General features: G+C 49.6%; 1 protein-coding gene across 1 annotated transcript in view; it reads left to right on the top strand.

Moving 5' to 3' along the window:
• LOC124114438 overlaps nt 1-19,869 on the top strand; it is a 76,515-nt gene that overhangs the window by 25,476 nt on the left and 31,170 nt on the right. Inside the window, exons 2-6 of the mRNA XM_048386815.1 lie at nt 14,077-14,135; nt 14,964-15,115; nt 16,453-16,583; nt 17,280-17,412; nt 17,946-18,014. Of these exons, the coding sequence (XP_048242772.1) occupies nt 14,078-14,135; nt 14,964-15,115; nt 16,453-16,583; nt 17,280-17,412; nt 17,946-18,014 (543 nt within the window). The 5' untranslated portion in view covers nt 14,077. The remainder of the gene's footprint in view (nt 1-14,076; nt 14,136-14,963; nt 15,116-16,452; nt 16,584-17,279; nt 17,413-17,945; nt 18,015-19,869) is intronic.

Raw genomic sequence — 19,869 nt, 5'->3', positions numbered from 1 at the left:
TTGTTGGAGTAAGACGTGGTGGGGTGGGTAGGGTGATGTTGTTGTGGTTGTTGGAGTAAGACGTGGTGGGGTGGGTGATGTTGTTGTGGTTGTTGGAGTAAGACGTGGTGGGGAGGGTAGGGTGATGTTGTTGTGGTTGTTGGAGTAAGACGTGGTGGGGTGGGTGATGTTGTTGTGGTTGTTGGAGTAAGACGTGGTGGGGTGGGAAGGGTGATGTTGTGGGTTATGTTGTTGTGGTTGTTGGAGTAAGACGTGGTGGGGAGGGTAGGGTGATGTTGTTGTGGTTGTTGGAGTAAGACGTGGTGGGGAGGGTAGGGTGATGTTGTTGTGGTTGTTGGAGTAAGACGTGGTGGGGAGGGTAGGGTGATGTTGTTGTGGTTGTTGGAGTAAGACGTGGTGGGGTGGGTAGGGTGATGTTGTTGTGGTTGTTGGAGTAAGACGTGGTGGGGAGGGTAGGGTGATGTTGTTGTGGTTGTTGGAGTAAGACGTGGTGGGGTGGGTAGGGTGATGTTGTTCTGGTTGTTGGTGTAAGACGTGGTGGGGAGGGTAGGGTGATGTTGTTGTGGTTGTTGGAGTAAGACGTGGTGGGGAGGGTAGGGTGATGTTGTTGTGGTTGTTGGAGTAAGACGTGGTGGGGTGGGTGATGTTGTTGTGGTTGTTGGAGTAAGACGTGGTGGGGAGGGTAGGGTGATGTTGTTGTGGTTGTTGGAGTAAGACGTGGTGGGGTGGGTAGGGTGATGTTGTTGTGGTTGTTGGAGTAAGACGTGGTGGGGAGGGTGATGTTGTTCTGGTTGTTGGAGTAAGACGTGGTGGGGTGGGTAGGGAGATGTTGTTGTGGTTGTTGAAGTAAGACGTGGTGGGTAGGGTAGGGTGATGTTGTTGTGGTTGTTGGAGTAAGACGTGGTGGGGAGGGTAGGGAGATGTTGTTGTGGTTGTTGAAGTAAGACGTGGTGGGTAGGGTAGGGTGATGTTGTTGTGGTTGTTGGAGTAAGACGTGGTGGGGTGGGTGATGTTGTTGTGGTTGTTGGAGTAAGACGTGGTGGGGAGGGTAGGGTGATGTTGTTGTGGTTGTTGGTGTAAGACGTGGTGGGTAGGGTAGGGTGATGTTGTTGTGGTTGTTGGAGTAAGACGTGGTGGGGAGGGTAGGGTGATGTTGTTGTGGTTGTTGGAGTAAGACGTGGTGGGGAGGGTAGGGTGATGTTGTTGTGGTTGTTGGTGTAAGACGTGGTGGGGTGGGTAGGGTGATGTTGTTGTGGTTGTTGGAGTAAGACGTGGTGGGGTGGGTGATGTTGTTGTGGTTGTTGGTGTAAGACGTGGTGGGGAGGGTAGGGTGATGTTGTTGTGGTTGTTGGAGTAAGACGTGGTGGGGTGGGTAGGGTGATGTTGTTCTGGTTGTTGGTGTAAGACGTGGTGGGGAGGGTAGGGTGATGTTGTTCTGGTTGTTGGTGTAAGACGTGGTGGGGAGGGTAGGGTGATGTTGTTGTGGTTGTTGGTGTAAGACGTGGTGGGTAGGGTAGGGTGATGTTGTTGTGGTTGTTGGAGTAAGACGTGGTGGGGAGGGTAGGGTGATGTTGTTGTGGTTGTTGGAGTAAGACGTGGTGGGGAGGGTAGGGTGATGTTGTTGTGGTTGTTGGTGTAAGACGTGGTGGGGTGGGTAGGGTGATGTTGTTGTGGTTGTTGGAGTAAGACGTGGTGGGGTGGGTGATGTTGTTGTGGTTGTTGGTGTAAGACGTGGTGGGGAGGGTAGGGTGATGTTGTTGTGGTTGTTGGAGTAAGACGTGGTGGGGTGGGTAGGGTGATGTTGTTCTGGTTGTTGGTGTAAGACGTGGTGGGGAGGGTAGGGTGATGTTGTTCTGGTTGTTGGTGTAAGACGTGGTGGGGAGGGTAGGGTGATGTTGTTGTGGTTGTTGGTGTAAGACGTGGTGGGTAGGGTAGGGTGATGTTGTTGTGGTTGTTGGAGTAAGACGTGGTGGGGAGGGTAGGGTGATGTTGTTGTGGTTGTTGGTGTAAGACGTGGTGGGTAGGGTAGGGTGATGTTGTTGTGGTTGTTGGAGTAAGACGTGGTGGGGAGGGTAGGGTGATGTTGTTGTGGTTGTTGGAGTAAGACGTGGTGGGGAGGGTAGGGTGATGTTGTTGTGGTTGTTGGTGTAAGACGTGGTGGGGTGGGTAGGGTGATGTTGTTGTGGTTGTTGGAGTAAGACGTGGTGGGGTGGGTGATGTTGTTGTGGTTGTTGGTGTAAGACGTGGTGGGGAGGGTAGGGTGATGTTGTTGTGGTTGTTGGAGTAAGACGTGGTGGGGTGGGTAGGGTGATGTTGTTCTGGTTGTTGGTGTAAGACGTGGTGGGGAGGGTAGGGTGATGTTGTTGTGGCTGTTGGAGTAAGACGTGGTGGGGAGGGTAGGGTGATGTTGTTGTGGTTGTTGGAGTAAGACGTGGTGGGGTGGGTAGGGTGATGTTGTTCTGGTTGTTGGTGTAAGACGTGGTGGGGAGGGTAGGGTGATGTTGTTGTGGTTGTTGGAGTAAGACGTGGTGGGGTGGGTAGGGTGATGTTGTTCTGGTTGTTGGTGTAAGACGTGGTGGGGAGGGTAGGGTGATGTTGTGGGTGATGTTGTTGTGGTTGTTGGAGTAAGACGTGGTGGGGAGGGTAGGGTGATGTTGTTGTGGTTGTTGGTGTAAGACGTGGTGGGTAGGGTGATGTTGTTCTGGTTGTTGGTGTAAGACGTGGTGGGGAGGGTAGGGTGATGTTGTGGGTGATGTTGTTGTGGTTGTTGGAGTAAGACGTGGTGGGGAGGGTAGGGTGATGTTGTGGGTGATGTTGTTGTGGTTGTTGGAGTAAGACGTGGTGGGGTGGGTAGGGTGATGTTGTTCTGGTTGTTGGTGTAAGACGTGGTGGGGAGGGTAGGGTGATGTTGTTGTGGTTGTTGGAGTAAGACGTGGTGGGGTGGGTGATGTTGTTGTGGTTGTTGGAGTAAGACGTGGTGGGGAGGGTAGGGTGATGTTGTTGTGGTTGTTGGAGTAAGACGTGGTGGGGTGGGTGATGTTGTTCTGGTTGTTGGAGTAAGACGTGGTGGGGAGGGAAGGGTGATGTTGTGGGTTATGTTGTTGTGGTTGTTGGAGTAAGACGTGGTGGGGAGGGTAGGGTGATGTTGTTGTGGTTGTTGGAGTAAGACGTGGTGGGGAGGGTAGGGTGATGTTGTTCTGGTTGTTGGAGTAAGACGTGGTGGGGTGGGTGTCGTTGTTCTGGTTGTTGGAGCAAGACGTGGTGGGGAGGGTAGGGTGATGTTGTTGTGGTTGTTGGAGTAAGACGTGGTGGGGAGGGTGGGGTGATGTTGTTCTGGTTGTTGGAGTAAGACGTGGTGGGGAGGGTAGGGTGATGTTGTTGTGGTTGTTGGAGCAAGACGTGGTGGGGAGGGTAGGGTGATGTTGTTGTGGTTGTTGGAGTAAGACGTGGTGGGGAGGGTGATGTTGTTGTGGTTGTTGGAGTAAGACGTGGTGGGGTGGGTAGGGTGATGTTGTTGTGGTTGTTGGAGTAAGACGTGGTGGGGTGGGTGATGTTGTTGTGGTTGTTGGAGTAAGACGTGGTGGGGTGGGGTGGGTGATGTTGTTGTGGTTGTTGGAGTAAGACGTGGTGGGGAGGGTAGGGTGATGTTGTTGTGGTTGTTGGAGTAAGACGTGGTGGGGTGGGTAGGGTGATGTTGTGGGTTATGTTGTTGTGGTTGTTGGAGTAAGACGTGGTGGGGTGGGGTGGGTGATGTTGTTGTGGTTGTTGGAGTAAGACGTGGTGGGGTGGGTAGGGTGATGTTGTTCTGGTTGTTGGAGTAAGACGTGGGGTGGGGAGGGTAGGGAGATGTTGTTGTGGTTGTTGGAGTAAGACGTGGTGGGGTGGGTAGGGTGATGTTGTTGTGGTTGTTGGAGTAAGACGTGGTGGGGAGGGTAGGGTGATGTTGTTGTGGTTGTTGGAGTAAGACGTGGTGGGGAGGGTGATGTTGTTCTGGTTGTTGGTGTAAGACGTGGTGGGGAGGGTAGGGTGATGTTGTTGTGGTTGTTGGAGTAAGACGTGGTGGGGAGGGTAGGGTGATGTTGTTGTGGTTGTTGGAGTAAGACGTGGTGGGGAGGGTAGGGTGATGTTGTTGTGGTTGTTGGAGTAAGACGTGGTGGGGAGGGTAGGGTGATGTTGTTGTGGTTGTTGGAGTAAGACGTGGTGGGGAGGGTGATGTTGTTGTGGTTGTTGGTGTAAGACGTGGTGGGGAGGGTAGGGTGATGTTGTTGTGGTTGTTGGAGTAAGACGTGGTGGGGAGGGTAGGGTGATGTTGTTGTGGTTGTTGGAGTAAGACGTGGTGGGGAGGGTAGGGTGATGTTGTTGTGGTTGTTGGAGTAAGACGTGGTGGGGAGGGTAGGGTGATGTTGTTGTGGTTGTTGGAGTAAGACGTGGTGGGGTGGGTAGGGTGATGTTGTTGTGGTTGTTGGAGTAAGACGTGGTGGGGTGGGTGATGTTGTTCTGGTTGTTGGAGTAAGACGTGGTGGGGTGGGTAGGGTGATGTTGTTGTGGTTGTTGGAGTAAGACGTGGTGGGGTGGGTGATGTTGTTCTGGTTGTTGGAGTAAGACGTGGTGGGGAGGGTAGGGTGATGTTGTTGTGGTTGTTGGAGTAAGACGTGGTGGGGTGGGTGATGTTGTTGTGGTTGTTGGAGTAAGACGTGGTGGGGTGGGAAGGGTGATGTTGTGGGTTATGTTGTTGTGGTTGTTGGAGTAAGACGTGGTGGGGAGGGTAGGGTGATGTTGTTGTGGTTGTTGGAGTAAGACGTGGTGGGGAGGGTAGGGTGATGTTGTTGTGGTTGTTGGAGTAAGACGTGGTGGGGAGGGTAGGGTGATGTTGTTGTGGTTGTTGGAGTAAGACGTGGTGGGGTGGGTAGGGTGATGTTGTTGTGGTTGTTGGAGTAAGACGTGGTGGGGAGGGTAGGGTGATGTTGTTGTGGTTGTTGGAGTAAGACGTGGTGGGGTGGGTAGGGTGATGTTGTTCTGGTTGTTGGTGTAAGACGTGGTGGGGAGGGTAGGGTGATGTTGTTGTGGTTGTTGGAGTAAGACGTGGTGGGGAGGGTAGGGTGATGTTGTTGTGGTTGTTGGAGTAAGACGTGGTGGGGTGGGTGATGTTGTTGTGGTTGTTGGAGTAAGACGTGGTGGGGAGGGTAGGGTGATGTTGTTGTGGTTGTTGGAGTAAGACGTGGTGGGGTGGGTAGGGTGATGTTGTTCTGGTTGTTGGAGTAAGACGTGGTGGGGTGGGTAGGGTGATGTTGTTGTGGTTGTTGGAGTAAGACGTGGTGGGGAGGGTAGGGTGATGTTGTTGTGGTTGTTGGAGTAAGACGTGGTGGGGAGGGTAGGGTGATGTTGTTGTGGTTGTTGGTGTAAGACGTGGTGGGGAGGGTAGGGTGATGTTGTTGTGGTTGTTGGAGTAAGACGTGGTGGGGAGGGTAGGGTGACGTTGTTCTGGTTGTTGGTGTAAGACGTGGTGGGGAGGGTAGGGTGATGTTGTTGTGGTTGTTGGAGTAAGACGTGGTGGGGAGGGTAGGGTGATGTTGTTGTGGTTGTTGGAGTAAGACGTGGTGGGGTGGGTAGGGTGATGTTGTTCTGGTTGTTGGAGTAAGACGTGGTGGGGTGGGTGATGTTGTTCTGGTTGTTGGAGTAAGACGTGGTGGGGAGGGTAGGGTGATGTTGTTGTGGTTGTTGGTGTAAGACGTGGTGGGGAGGGTAGGGTGATGTTGTTGTGGTTGTTGGAGTAAGACGTGGTGGGGTGGGTGATGTTGTTCTGGTTGTTGGAGTAAGACGTGGTGGGGAGGGTAGGGTGATGTTGTTGTGGTTGTTGGTGTAAGACGTGGTGGGGAGGGTAGGGTGATGTTGTTGTGGTTGTTGGAGTAAGACGTGGTGGGGAGGGTAGGGTGATGTTGTTCTGGTTGTTGGTGTAAGACGTGGTGGGGAGGGTAGGGTGATGTTGTTGTGGTTGTTGGAGTAAGACGTGGTGGGGTGGGTAGGGTGATGTTGTTGTGGTTGTTGGAGTAAGACGTGGTGGGGTGGGTGATGTTGTTGTGGTTGTTGGAGTAAGACGTGGTGGGGAGGGTAGGGTGATGTTGTTGTGGTTGTTGGAGTAAGACGTGGTGGGGTGGGTGATGTTGTTGTGGTTGTTGGAGTAAGACGTGGTGGGGTGGGAAGGGTGATGTTGTGGGTTATGTTGTTGTGGTTGTTGGAGTAAGACGTGGTGGGGAGGGTAGGGTGATGTTGTTGTGGTTGTTGGAGTAAGACGTGGTGGGGAGGGTAGGGTGATGTTGTTGTGGTTGTTGGAGTAAGACGTGGTGGGGAGGGTAGGGTGATGTTGTTGTGGTTGTTGGAGTAAGACGTGGTGGGGTGGGTAGGGTGATGTTGTTGTGGTTGTTGGAGTAAGACGTGGTGGGGAGGGTAGGGTGATGTTGTTGTGGTTGTTGGAGTAAGACGTGGTGGGGTGGGTAGGGTGATGTTGTTCTGGTTGTTGGTGTAAGACGTGGTGGGGAGGGTAGGGTGATGTTGTTGTGGTTGTTGGAGTAAGACGTGGTGGGGAGGGTAGGGTGATGTTGTTGTGGTTGTTGGAGTAAGACGTGGTGGGGTGGGTGATGTTGTTGTGGTTGTTGGAGTAAGACGTGGTGGGGAGGGTAGGGTGATGTTGTTGTGGTTGTTGGAGTAAGACGTGGTGGGGTGGGTAGGGTGATGTTGTTGTGGTTGTTGGAGTAAGACGTGGTGGGGTGGGTAGGGTGATGTTGTGGGTGATGTTGTTCTGGTTGTTGGAGTAAGACGTGGTGGGGAGGGTAGGGAGATGTTGTTGTGGTTGTTGAAGTAAGACGTGGTGGGTAGGGTAGGGTGATGTTGTTGTGGTTGTTGGAGTAAGACGTGGTGGGGTGGGTGATGTTGTTGTGGTTGTTGGAGTAAGACGTGGTGGGGAGGGTAGGGTGATGTTGTTGTGGTTGTTGGAGTAAGACGTGGTGGGGAGGGTGATGTTGTTCTGGTTGTTGGAGTAAGACGTGGTGGGGTGGGAAGGGTGATGTTGTGGGTTATGTTGTTGTGGTTGTTGGAGTAAGACGTGGTGGGGAGGGTAGGGTGATGTTGTTGTGGTTGTTGGAGTAAGACGTGGTGGGGAGGGTAGGGTGATGTTGTTCTGGTTGTTGGAGTAAGACGTGGTGGGGTGGGTAGGGTGATGTTGTTGTGGTTGTTGGAGTAAGACGTGGTGGGGTGGGTGATGTTGTTCTGGTTGTTGGAGTAAGACGTGGTGGGGAGGGTAGGGTGATGTTGTTGTGGTTGTTGGAGTAAGACGTGGTGGGGTGGGTAGGGTGATGTTGTTCTGGTTGTTGGAGTAAGACGTGGTGGGGAGGGTAGGGTGATGTTGTTGTGGTTGTTGGAGTAAGACGTGGTGGGGAGGGTAGGGTGATGTTGTTGTGGTTGTTGGTGTAAGACGTGGTGGGGAGGGTAGGGTGATGTTGTTGTGGTTGTTGGAGTAAGACGTGGTGGGGTGGGTAGGGTGATGTTGTTGTGGTTGTTGGAGTAAGACGTGGTGGGGTGGGTAGGGTGATGTTGTTGTGGTTGTTGGTGTAAGACGTGGTGGGGTGGGTAGGGTGATGTTGTTGTGGTTGTTGGAGTAAGACGTGGTGGGGAGGGTAGGGTGATGTTGTTGTGGTTGTTGGTGTAAGACGTGGTGGGTAGGGTAGGGTGATGTTGTTGTGGTTGTTGGAGTAAGACGTGGTGGGGAGGGTAGGGTGATGTTGTTCTGGTTGTTGGAGTAAGACGTGGTGGGGTGGGTAGGGTGATGTTGTTGTGGTTGTTGGTGTAAGACGTGGTGGGGAGGGTAGGGTGATGTTGTTGTGGTTGTTGGAGTGAGACGTGGTGGGGTGGGTAGGGTGATGTTGTTGTGGTTGTTGGAGTAAGACGTGGTGGGGTGGGTAGGGTGATGTTGTTGTGGTTGTTGGTGTAAGACGTGGTGGGGTGGGTAGGGTGATGTTGTTGTGGTTGTTGGAGTAAGACGTGGTGGGGAGGGTAGGGTGATGTTGTTGTGGTTGTTGGTGTAAGACGTGGTGGGTAGGGTAGGGTGATGTTGTTGTGGTTGTTGGAGTAAGACGTGGTGGGGAGGGTAGGATGATGTTGTTGTGGTTGTTGGTGTAAGACGTGGTGGGTAGGGTAGGGTGATGTTGTTGTGGTTGTTGGAGTAAGACGTGGTGGGGAGGGTAGGGTGATGTTGTTGTGGTTGTTGGAGTAAGACGTGGTGGGGAGGGTAGGGTGATGTTGTTGTGGTTGTTGGAGTAAGACGTGGTGGGGTGGGTAGGGTGATGTTGTTCTGGTTGTTGGTGTAAGACGTGGTGGGGAGGGTAGGGTGATGTTGTGGGTGATGTTGTTGTGGTTGTTGGAGTAAGACGTGGTGGGGAGGGTAGGGTGATGTTGTTGTGGTTGTTGGTGTAAGACGTGGTGGGTAGGGTGATGTTGTTCTGGTTGTTGGTGTAAGACGTGGTGGGGAGGGTAGGGTGATGTTGTGGGTGATGTTGTTGTGGTTGTTGGAGTAAGACGTGGTGGGGAGGGTAGGGTGATGTTGTGGGTGATGTTGTTGTGGTTGTTGGAGTAAGACGTGGTGGGGTGGGTAGGGTGATGTTGTTGTGGTTGTTGGAGTAAGACGTGGTGGGGAGGGTAGGGTGATGTTGTGGGTGATGTTGTTGTGGTTGTTGGAGTAAGACGTGGTGGGGTGGGTAGGGTGATGTTGTTCTGGTTGTTGGTGTAAGACGTGGTGGGGAGGGTAGGGTGATGTTGTTGTGGTTGTTGGAGTAAGACGTGGTGGGGTGGGTGATGTTGTTGTGGTTGTTGGAGTAAGACGTGGTGGGGAGGGTAGGGTGATGTTGTTGTGGTTGTTGGAGTAAGACGTGGTGGGGTGGGTGATGTTGTTCTGGTTGTTGGAGTAAGACGTGGTGGGGTGGGAAGGGTGATGTTGTGGGTTATGTTGTTGTGGTTGTTGGAGTAAGACGTGGTGGGGAGGGTAGGGTGATGTTGTTGTGGTTGTTGGAGTAAGACGTGGTGGGGAGGGTAGGGTGATGTTGTTCTGGTTGTTGGAGTAAGACGTGGTGGGGTGGGTAGGGTGATGTTGTTGTGGTTGTTGGAGTAAGACGTGGTGGGGAGGGTAGGGTGATGTTGTTGTGGTTGTTGGAGTAAGACGTGGTGGGGTTGGTAGGGTGATGTTGTTGTGGTTGTTGGAGTAAGACGTGGTGGGGTGGGTGTCGTTGTTCTGGTTGTTGGAGCAAGACGTGGTGGGGAGGGTAGGGTGATGTTGTTGTGGTTGTTGGAGTAAGACGTGGTGGGGAGGGTGGGGTGATGTTGTTCTGGTTGTTGGAGTAAGACGTGGTGGGGAGGGTAGGGTGATGTTGTTGTGGTTGTTGGAGCAAGACGTGGTGGGGAGGGTAGGGTGATGTTGTTGTGGTTGTTGGAGTAAGACGTGGTGGGGAGGGTGATGTTGTTGTGGTTGTTGGAGTAAGACGTGGTGGGGTGGGTAGGGTGATGTTGTTGTGGTTGTTGGAGTAAGACGTGGTGGGGTGGGTGATGTTGTTGTGGTTGTTGGAGTAAGACGTGGTGGGGTGGGGTGGGTGATGTTGTTGTGGTTGTTGGAGTAAGACGTGGTGGGGAGGGTAGGGTGATGTTGTTGTGGTTGTTGGAGTAAGACGTGGTGGGGTGGGTAGGGTGATGTTGTGGGTTATGTTGTTGTTGTTGTTGGAGTAAGACGTGGTGGGGTGGGGTGGGTGATGTTGTTGTGGTTGTTGGAGTAAGACGTGGTGGGGTGGGTAGGGTGATGTTGTTCTGGTTGTTGGAGTAAGACGTGGGGTGGGGAGGGTAGGGAGATGTTGTTGTGGTTGTTGGAGTAAGACGTGGTGGGGTGGGTAGGGTGATGTTGTTGTGGTTGTTGGAGTAAGACGTGGTGGGGTTGGTAGGGTGATGTTGTTGTGGTTGTTGGAGTAAGACGTGGTGGGGTGGGTAGGGTGATGTTGTTGTGGTTGTTGGAGTAAGACGTGGTGGGGTTGGTAGGGTGATGTTGTTGTGGTTGTTGGAGTAAGACGTGGTGGGGTGGGAAGGGTGATGTTGTTCTGGTTGTTGGTGAGGTGAGGTGAAATTGGGTTTAACGTCGCGTCCAAGATTATTGCACTTATATAGCGACGTGCATGCACGTGTATGTGTGTGTGTGGCTGCTTGTACTAGTCCGGACTGATGCCGATTTATAGTGCTAGCTCACTGAGATACCATGCCGCAGTTTAACATGAATACCCCACTCAGACACAGTATACTGACTCCGAGCCGACCAGTCCTTGTTTTAGCCCCTTAATGCCGAGCGCCAGACAGGGTAACAACAAGTACAATCTTTTAACGTCTTTTTGTATGACGCGGCCCGGGATCGAACCCCGGACCTTCCACTCACCGGGCGGACGCTCTACCACTAGACCACGGAGGCGGTCTCTGGTTGTTGGAGTAAGACGTGGTGGGGAGGGTAGGGTGATGTTGTGGGTGATGTTGTTGTGGCTGTTGGAGTAAGACGTGGTGGGGAGGGTAGGGTGATGTTGTTGTGGTTGTTGGAGTAAGACGTGTTGGGGTGGGTAGGGTGATGTTGTGGGTGATGTTGTTGTGGCTGTTGGAGTAAGACGTGGTGGGGAGGGTAGGGTGATGTTGTTGTGGTTGTTGGAGTAAGACGTGGTGGGGAGGGTAGGGAGATGTTGTTGTGGCTGTTGGAGTAAGACGTGGTGGGGAGGGTAGGGAGATGTTGTTGTGGTTGTTGGAGTAAGACGTGGTGGGGAGGGTAGGGAGATGTTGTTGTGGCTGTTGGAGTAAGACGTGGTGGGGAGGGTAGGGTGATGTTGTTGTGGCTGTTGGAGTAAGACGTGGTGGGGAGGGTAGGGTGATGTTGTTGTGGTTGTTGGAGTAAGACGTGGTGGGGAGGGTAGGGTGATGTTGTTGTGGTTGTTGGAGTAAGACGTGGTGGGGAGGGTAGGGTGATGTTGTTGTGGCTGTTGGAGTAAGACGTGGTAGGGTAGGGTGATGTTGTTGTGGTTGTTGGAGTAAGACGTGGTGGGGAGGGTAGGGTGATGTTGTTGTGGTTGTTGGAGTAAGACGTGGTGGGGTGGGTAGGGTGATGTTGTTGTGGTTGTTGGAGTAAGACGTGGTGGGGTTGGTAGGGTGATGTTGTTGTGGCTGTTGGAGTAAGACGTGGTGGGGAGGGTAGGGAGATGTTGTTGTGGCTGTTGGAGTAAGACGTGGTGGGGAGGGTAGGGTGATGTTGTTGTGGTTGTTGAAGTAAGACGTGGTGGGGAGGGTAGGGTGATGTTGTTGTGGCTGTTGGAGTAAGACGTGGTGGGGAGGGTAGGGTGATGTTGTGGGTGATGTTGTTCTGGTTGTTGGAGTAAGACGTGGTGGGGTGGGTAGGGAGATGTTGTTGTGGTTGTTGGAGTAAGACGTGGTGGGGAGGGTAGGGAGATGTTGTTGTGGTTGTTGGAGTAAGACGTGTTGGGGTGGGTAGGGTGATGTTGTGGGTGATGTTGTTCTGGTTGTTGGAGTAAGACGTGGTGGGGAGGGTAGGGAGATGTTGTTGTGGTTGTTGGAGTAAGACGTGGTGGGGTGGGTAGGGTGATGTTGTGGGTTATGTTGTTCTGGTTGTTGGAGTAAGACGTGGGGTGGGGTGGGGGGCACCACGTTGGGCGACTTGGGTCATGTTTCGCATGGAAATACCGACTCGCCTACATGCATCACATTCTTCCCACGCGGCAGCATTAATCATCTGAAAACAAAAGGGCTCCCTGCATAGCTGGGCAGTGATCACAGCAGAGGTGATGTTCATAGCTTTGTGTAGGACGGACTTACATCGTTATAGTCGGAAGCTGGTTTGGGGCAGAAGTTATCGTTGGTAAGAAGTAACAGACAAGGCAATGCGTTTACGGCAGAACATTGTCGTGGGTCATGCTGGGTGAGTGAGTGAATGTAGTATTACGCGTCTGTATTGTTCAGCACAATGACAAAGTAATGGCAGACCAGTGGTTGATAGCATGAGCAACGTTTCACGCCATCATTGTTGTTGCGCAGTGGAATATCAAGTATTAACAAAAATGAGAATTCCCTCACTGTTGTATGCGGGGAACTAAACGTGACTATCTTGATATGATGAAATAATTCAGATAATAAATTCGGGGAACTAAACGTGAATCTCTTCTTAAAAAAGCTGAAGAAATGTAAATGTGACAAAATCAACTAAATATGATTCTCAAATTCTATTGCTATCAATCTATCAGTTAAGCCCTATTTTGGCCAGCATTGTTGCGTCCTATCGTAACTAACACGTTCTACTACGTCCTATATTGACGAGCTATAGAACGAGACTATTCAATGTACGTGGTATCGAGCCGAACTATCAAACCAATGTCGCGAATGTACGTCCAAACGCGACGACATCTCAAAGCCAAAATGAACTCAAGCATGTCCGATTTTCCTCGTTTTGCACGTGCTCGGACAGCACGTGCCATGTCATACTTTTCTCCGCGAAGCAAGTTGCGTTCCAGCTATCTGTTCAAGCTTAACATGTCTTCAAACCAATTGTGATGACCTGACCATCATTTGTCTGCTGACCTAAAGCCCGCCGGGGCCGTCGGGTACCCTAGTGGTTAAAGCGTTCGCTCGTCACGCCGAAGACCCGGGTTCGATTCCCGACATGTGTACAATGTGTTAAGCCCATTTCTGGTGTCCCCCGCCGTGATATTGCTGGAATATTGCTAAAAGCGGCGTAAAACAATACTCACTCACTAAAGACCGCCGATAAAGCGTCTGACGGGAGACCGCCTTCGTGGTGTAGTGGATAGATCGTCTGTCCGGAGACCGCCTTTGTGGTGTAGTGGATAGAGCGTCTGTCCTGACACCGCCTCCGTGGTGTAGTGGATAGAGCGTCTGTCCTGACACCGCCTCCGCGGTGTAGTGGATAGAGCGTTTGCCCGGAGACCGCCTCCGTGGTGTTGTGGATAGAGCGTTTGCCCGGAGACCGCCTCCGTGGTGTAGTGGATAGAGCGTCTGTCCGGAGACCGCCTCCGTGGTGTAGTGGATAGAGCGTCTGTCCGGAGACCGCCTCCGTGGTGTAGTGGATAGATCGTCTGTCCGGAGACCGCCTCTGTGGTGTAGTGGATAGACCGTCTGCCCGGAGACCGCCTCCGTGGTGTAGTGGATAGACCGTCTGCCCGGAGATAGGAAGGTTGGTAATTCGATCCCCATTTGTTGTTACCCTGCCTGGTGCTCGGCATTTATCGAATAAACAAGGACTGGTCGCCTAGGAGTCTGTATACTGTGTCTGAGTGGCGTATCAGTATTTCAACTCCCACATCTCAGTGGGCTAGCACTATAAAACCGGTATTTGTCTCTCTAATGATTCATGGGTATTTGGTATCTGTTTTGGTCCGAAATCCCCACGGTGTTTGCATTGGGAGATGTTAATTCCAAAGAAAGTTCTTAGATGGGTAATCGTTTATTTTGATATAGTGTAATTGAGTAATATGATTTCACTGCAGACTGAACTTGACAATACAACAATGTCTTCGGCGTGACGAGACTGTCACCACGAGTTTTGTTTTCCTCGTTTGACTCTGGTTAGCTCAAGATGAATCTGGTTAGCTCAAGTTGAATCTGGTTAGTTCAAGCTGAATCTGGTTAGTTCAAGCTGAATCTGGTTAGTTCAAGTTGACTCTGGTTAGCTCAAGTTGAATCTGGTTAGTTCAAGCTGAATCTGGTTAGCTCAAATTGAATCTGGTTAGTTCAAGCTGAATCTAGTCAAATCTGCGACAAAAGAACACACAGAGTGTTGGCCAAGGATAACTTCGACCGACTCGAAATATAACGCAAACTATACTATCTGAGACAAAATTCAAAATGGAGATACACAACAGTGTCACACTACTATCAGCCGTGAATTGCTTGACAACGCTGACATTGTACCTTTTCTACTGCTATTGCCACTACCTCTACAGCCGCTACTTCTCCTATATGAACATATCATGTTATTTATCATTTCAGAATGGGGTCCGTTACATTCCAGCTAGCAGTGTTGTGCATCATCACGCTCTACTCCCGAGGTAACATACTCAGCAGGAGCTGGTGTCACTATCCATCACCATGTAAAATCTCTGCTAAAAGCACAGTCCATTGTACGACTCAGGCTATAATTATGATCCTCATTTTCTTATGAATCACTTCACAATACATTGTAATGATGCCAAGTGTTCCAATGCTGCCAAACCGATACCACCTGTCACAAACACACGCGAGGGCAAGTCAATTGTTCAGAATAGACTTGAGAACATAAAGGGAATAGCATCAAACATCGGTTTCTTCACTGATGCGTAAAACTTCGAGATATGCTCCACATTCCCACTATTAATAGTTTTTATAGCCTTGTATGCTGTAAGCCTGATCAAATAACTTTTGATCAAGAATCGTATAACACTCTTGCATACCCAGATTATGTAATTGGGGTAAAGGGGAGAAGCCATGCCGTTCCCTTATTACATTGTTCAGTGGGTTCGGTTCTCCACATTGGATCTACATGTCGTGTATTAAGCTCATGTGTGGTGTCTGCTAACGTGATAGGGCGGTCGGGTAGCCTAGCTGTTAAAGCGTTCTCTCGTCACGCCGAAGACCCGGGTTCGATTCCCGACATGGGTACACTGTGTGTAGCCTATTTCTGGTGTCCCCCGTCGTGGTATTGCTGGAATATTGCTAAACGCGGCGTGAAATCAAACTCACTCACTCACTCACTCTAACATGATATGGATAGGAGGTGTATCACGGCGTGGTTAGACCCTACTCGTTATAATTATTTTCACACCATGTTCACATTCTGTTCACATTCTGTTCACACCATGTTCACATTCTGTTCACACCATGTTCACACTGTGTTCCAGTGGAGAGTGAATCAGCGGAGTTGTTCGCACTGGGTAACAAGTTCTTCGACTGGCGCATGCGTGAACGACCTCTGCAGGCCACCAAAAAGAACATCTACAACTACAACGACGACCTCGAGGTCCTCACTCTCGACAAACTAAAGGAAAATAAGGTCAGGAGGTCAGGAGGTCATTGGAGTCTGTTGGTGACTATTAAGGGCAGTAGTGCAGTAAAACACTAAAACATTAAACACTGTTGCGATATTATCAGTTTAGGCATACATCCAGATCAAGACACCAGGGTATGACTGACCGGCATCAACATGAGGTGAGGGGAAATGGGGTTTAACGTCGCGTCCAAAATTATTGCCCTTATAGAGCGACGTGCATGCACGAATGTGTGTGTGTGGCTGCTTGTACTAGTCCGGACTAATGCCGATTTATAGTGCTAGCCCACTGAGATAAAACGTGAATTCCCCACTCAGACACAGTATACTGACTCCGAGCCGACCAGTCCTTGTTTTAGCCACTTAATGCCGAGGGCCAGACAGGGTAACAACAAGTACCATATTTTAACGTCTGTTGATATGACGCGGCCGAGGATCGAACCCCGGACCTTGCGCTCTCCGGGTGGACGTTACACCACCAGAGACGGGGGCGGTCCATAGCAACATGATGTGTTACAGGTGGGGCAAGATGACAGTGTCATTACAATGGTGAAGCTGACAGGGTTCGTAAGTGGCGACTAAAGGGGTCGGGTGGTCAGGCTCCCTGACTAGGTTGATGCATGTAATCGTCTTCCACATGCGTGGATCGAGGCTGGATCAATCACTGGATTGTCTGGTCCAGACCCGATTATTTACAAACCGCCGTCATGTAGCTGGGATATTGCTGAGTGCGGCGTTGAAGAAAAACAAGCACAAAATTAAAACATAAATCTTTTCCCCGCATTTCCACTTTCCCCCCAAAGGCCCGGTGGCAGAGTAGTAGATCGATGCTCACGATGTCAACCACTGTATTGAATGAGTGAGTATGGTTATCCGCCGCTTTTAAGCAATATTCCAGCCATATCAGCGCGGGGGACACCAGAAATGGGTTCACACATTGTACCCATGTCGGGAATCGAACACGGTTCTTCGGCGTGACGAGTCAACGCTTTAACCACTAGGCTACCCGACCGCCCCAATCATTACAGACCGCTGTCATTAAACCGGAATATAGCGGCGCTAAACATACAAACAGACAAGCAAACTAATTAACACCAGAAAATGGAGGCATATATTTAGGGCAGTGAGAACATCCCGCACTCACTCACTCACTCACTCACTCCGTGGGGGGTCGGGTTATAGGTAACCTACGGCAGCCAGTGCTGATCGTCAACATGGTTGACTGCATGTCGTCATACCCAGACGTAGTGGGCGTGGCTCACAATATCAACCACTGGTTTGTCTGAACTGATATCACTGCTAACCGCGGCCGCTGACACAACTCTTTTTTCTACATCCTCCAGTGGGTAGCTGAAGAAATGATGACGGAACTACGAAACATTTCTGTAGAGGACTTGGAGGGAGCGGATATGACTTCATACAGCATCCTGTACGACTCGCTCAGCACCTTCATCGAGGGATACTCCTTCATGAAGTAGGTTTCAAAAGCCAAGCTGTCCAACTTTGATCTGCGACGCATGTGATTTTGTTTCCTCAGATTCATGAAGCACTGAGAAACTTGTGGATGCAATTTATGGGATTTCTTTCCTACATAAACACCTCATTTGTCATGACCAAACTAGATAGAACCGTACTGCAATCAACGACAGCAACTAAATTTGTTTAGTTATTTACGAGTCGTAGTTACGACTGCAGGTGAATGTGCAGGATCAGTGCCACCGCAGAGCGTGGTTTCGACTCCATTCGCTCATGTAACGACCCTTGGTCTGTAAACCCTTGAAGATACGGGGTAGAATAGGTCTTCAGCAACCCATGCTTGCCGTAGCAGGCGACTATACTTGTCGTAAGAGGCAACTAACGTGATCGGTAGGTCAGGCTCGCTGACTTGGTTGATACATGTCATCATATCCCAAATGCTTAGAATGTCGCTCATGATGTCATTCACTGGATTGTCTGGTCCAGACTCGATTATTTACAGACCTCCGTCAAATAGCTGGAATATTGCTGAATGCGGCGTTAAACAAACAAACCAAACAAACAAACAATGGCCTGTAATCATTTTACAGTCATAAACGCCAGTGGCCTGTGTCACGTGTGGCTTTCCTATCTATTTAGGCGGCGTTAAGCGGCGTTAACCCCCACCCACTCACTCACTCACTCTCTGTTGCAGTTACACTCTGAACCCGATAAACTTTATGGAGGGGATCCCAAGAAACCCCCTCGCGTTCGTCAACATGATGCCGCTCTACACTGTCGGGGACTTCGAAAACTACATCGCTCGACTGCGACTTCTTCCCCGACAGGTAATCTCATCAGTGTAACACGGACTTTACAGATGCAGAGCTTGGTTGTATACTCCCCAGGGAGCTGAGAATGATTATTGAAAGCAAACTGACCACGGACCGGGGTAACAATAGCGCACTGAGCATGCCCCTGAGTGGTATGGAAATATGCACAATATAAATGGCCTATTATTATTATTATTTTTTTATTTTTTTTATTATTATTATTATTATTATTATTATTATTATTATTATTATGCTATTTAAGTCACACATCTATCGCACAAAAAGTCATTCTCGGGTTCAGGCGAGTATCTCAATACGTGGTACTTCTCTTGAACCAAACTTGAAAGATGTGGATGTTTAAATTCATGTGAGTGTCAATACTTTTTCGACGTATAAAACGAATATAACAATAGTTGATTGCAGTGATCTTCGACCCTTGATTATGAGAAATAATGCAATTCATTAGTCCGATCTATCTGAGAATTTTGGATTAAGGACGCGTCAGTTTACATACTTCATGTTCACGTTGTTGGTGTTGTTGTTTCAAGTTGACGCAGATGAAGTCGCTGATGCTGGAGGCTATCAGAAGGAACGCAACGCTACACAAAGTCTCTGTGGCAAGTATCATAATCATCATCATCATCATCATCATCATCACGGGAGGATTGTTGGCCAAGGGGTTGAAAGCCAAAGAATGTGTTTCAATTCTTAACATGAGTAGAATGTGTGAAACTATGTTTCTATAGTGGATATATATAAGTATCTCTATGAGAATACTATACAGTCATCAACATCATCATCATCATCATCATCATCATCATCATCATGGCACGATGGGTCGCCAAGGGGTTGAAGCTTTGGGTTCTTTACGCCAAAGAATCGTGTTAAATTGCAAGCATCAGTAGAATGTATGAAACAATGTTCCCGCGCCGTGATATGGCAACACTCTTGCCACAAGCGGTATAAAACACAAACTGTAAATTTAACCCGCTTAATTTATATTTTTTATCACATATATCTTCTCAGAATTCTAATTTCGTTTAGGAGACACACTGTATGCTGTATTGACATTGTATGCCCTGTTTGTACAGAGTCGGTTAGGAGACACACTGTATTGACATTGTATGCCCTGTTTGTACAGAGTCGGTTAGGAGACACACTGTATTGACATTGTATGTCCTGTTTGTACAGAGTCGGTTAGGAGACACACTGTATTGACATTGTATGCCCTGTTTGTACAGAGTCAGTTAGGAGACAAACTGTAGGCTGTATTGACATTGTATGACCTGTTTGTACAGAGTCGGTTAGGAGACACACTGTATGCTGTATTGACATTGTATGTCCTGTTTGTACAGAGTCGGTTAGGAGACACACTGTATGCTGTATTGACATTGTATGCCCTGTTTGTACAGAGTCGGTTAGGAGACACACCGTATGCTGTATTGACATTGTATGACCTGTTTGTACAGAGTCGGTTAGGAGACACAATGTAGGCTGTATTGACATTGTATGCCCTGTTTGTACAGAGTCGGTTAGGAGACACACTGTATGCTGTATTGACATTGTATGCCCTGTTTGTACAGAGTCGGTTAGGAGACACAATGTAGGCTGTATTGACATTGTATGACCTATTTGTACAGAGTCGGTTAGGAGACACACTGTATGCTGTATTGACATTGTATGCCCTGTTTGTACAGAGTCGGTTAGGAGACACACTGTATGCTGTATTGACATTGTATGCCCTGTTTGTACAGAGTCACTCAGGAGACACAATGTATGCTGTATTTACATTGTATGCCCTGTTTGTACAGAGTCGGTTAGGAGACACAATGTATGCTGTTTTGACATTGTATGTCCTGTTTGTACAGAGTCGGTTAGGAGACACACTGTATTGACATTGTATGCCCTGTTTGTACAGAGTCGGTTAGGAGACACACTGTATTGACATTGTATGCCCTGTTTGTACAGAGTCGGTTAGGAGACACAGTGTATGCTGTACTGACATTGTATGCCCTGTTTGTACAGAGTCGGTTAGGAGACACACTGTATTGACATTGTATGCCCTGTTTGTACAGAGTCGGTTAGGAGACACACTGTATTGACATTGTATGTCCTGTTTGTACAGAGTCGGTTAGGAGACACACTGTATTGACATTGTATGCCCTGTTTGTACAGCGTCAGTTAGGAGACAAACTGTAGGCTGTATTGACATTGTATGACCTGTTTGTACAGAGTCGGTTAGGAGACACACTGTATGCTGTATTGACATTGTATGTCCTGTTTGTACAGAGTCGGTTAGGAGACACACTGTATGCTGTATTGACATTGTATGCCCTGTTTGTACAGAGTCGGTTAGGAGACACACCGTATGCTGTATTGACATTGTATGACCTGTTTGTACAGAGTCGGTTAGGAGACACAATGTAGGCTGTATTGACATTGTATGACCTGTTTGTACAGAGTCGGTTAGGA

Source organism: Haliotis rufescens, unplaced genomic scaffold (assembly GCF_023055435.1).
Source record: "Haliotis rufescens isolate VD_foot unplaced genomic scaffold, xgHalRufe1.0.p SCAF_61, whole genome shotgun sequence".
Classification (NCBI taxonomy): Eukaryota; Metazoa; Mollusca; class Gastropoda; order Lepetellida; family Haliotidae; genus Haliotis; species Haliotis rufescens.
The sequence above is the reverse complement of the archived record's forward strand: the minus strand, read 5'-3'. Positions and strand labels throughout refer to the sequence as shown.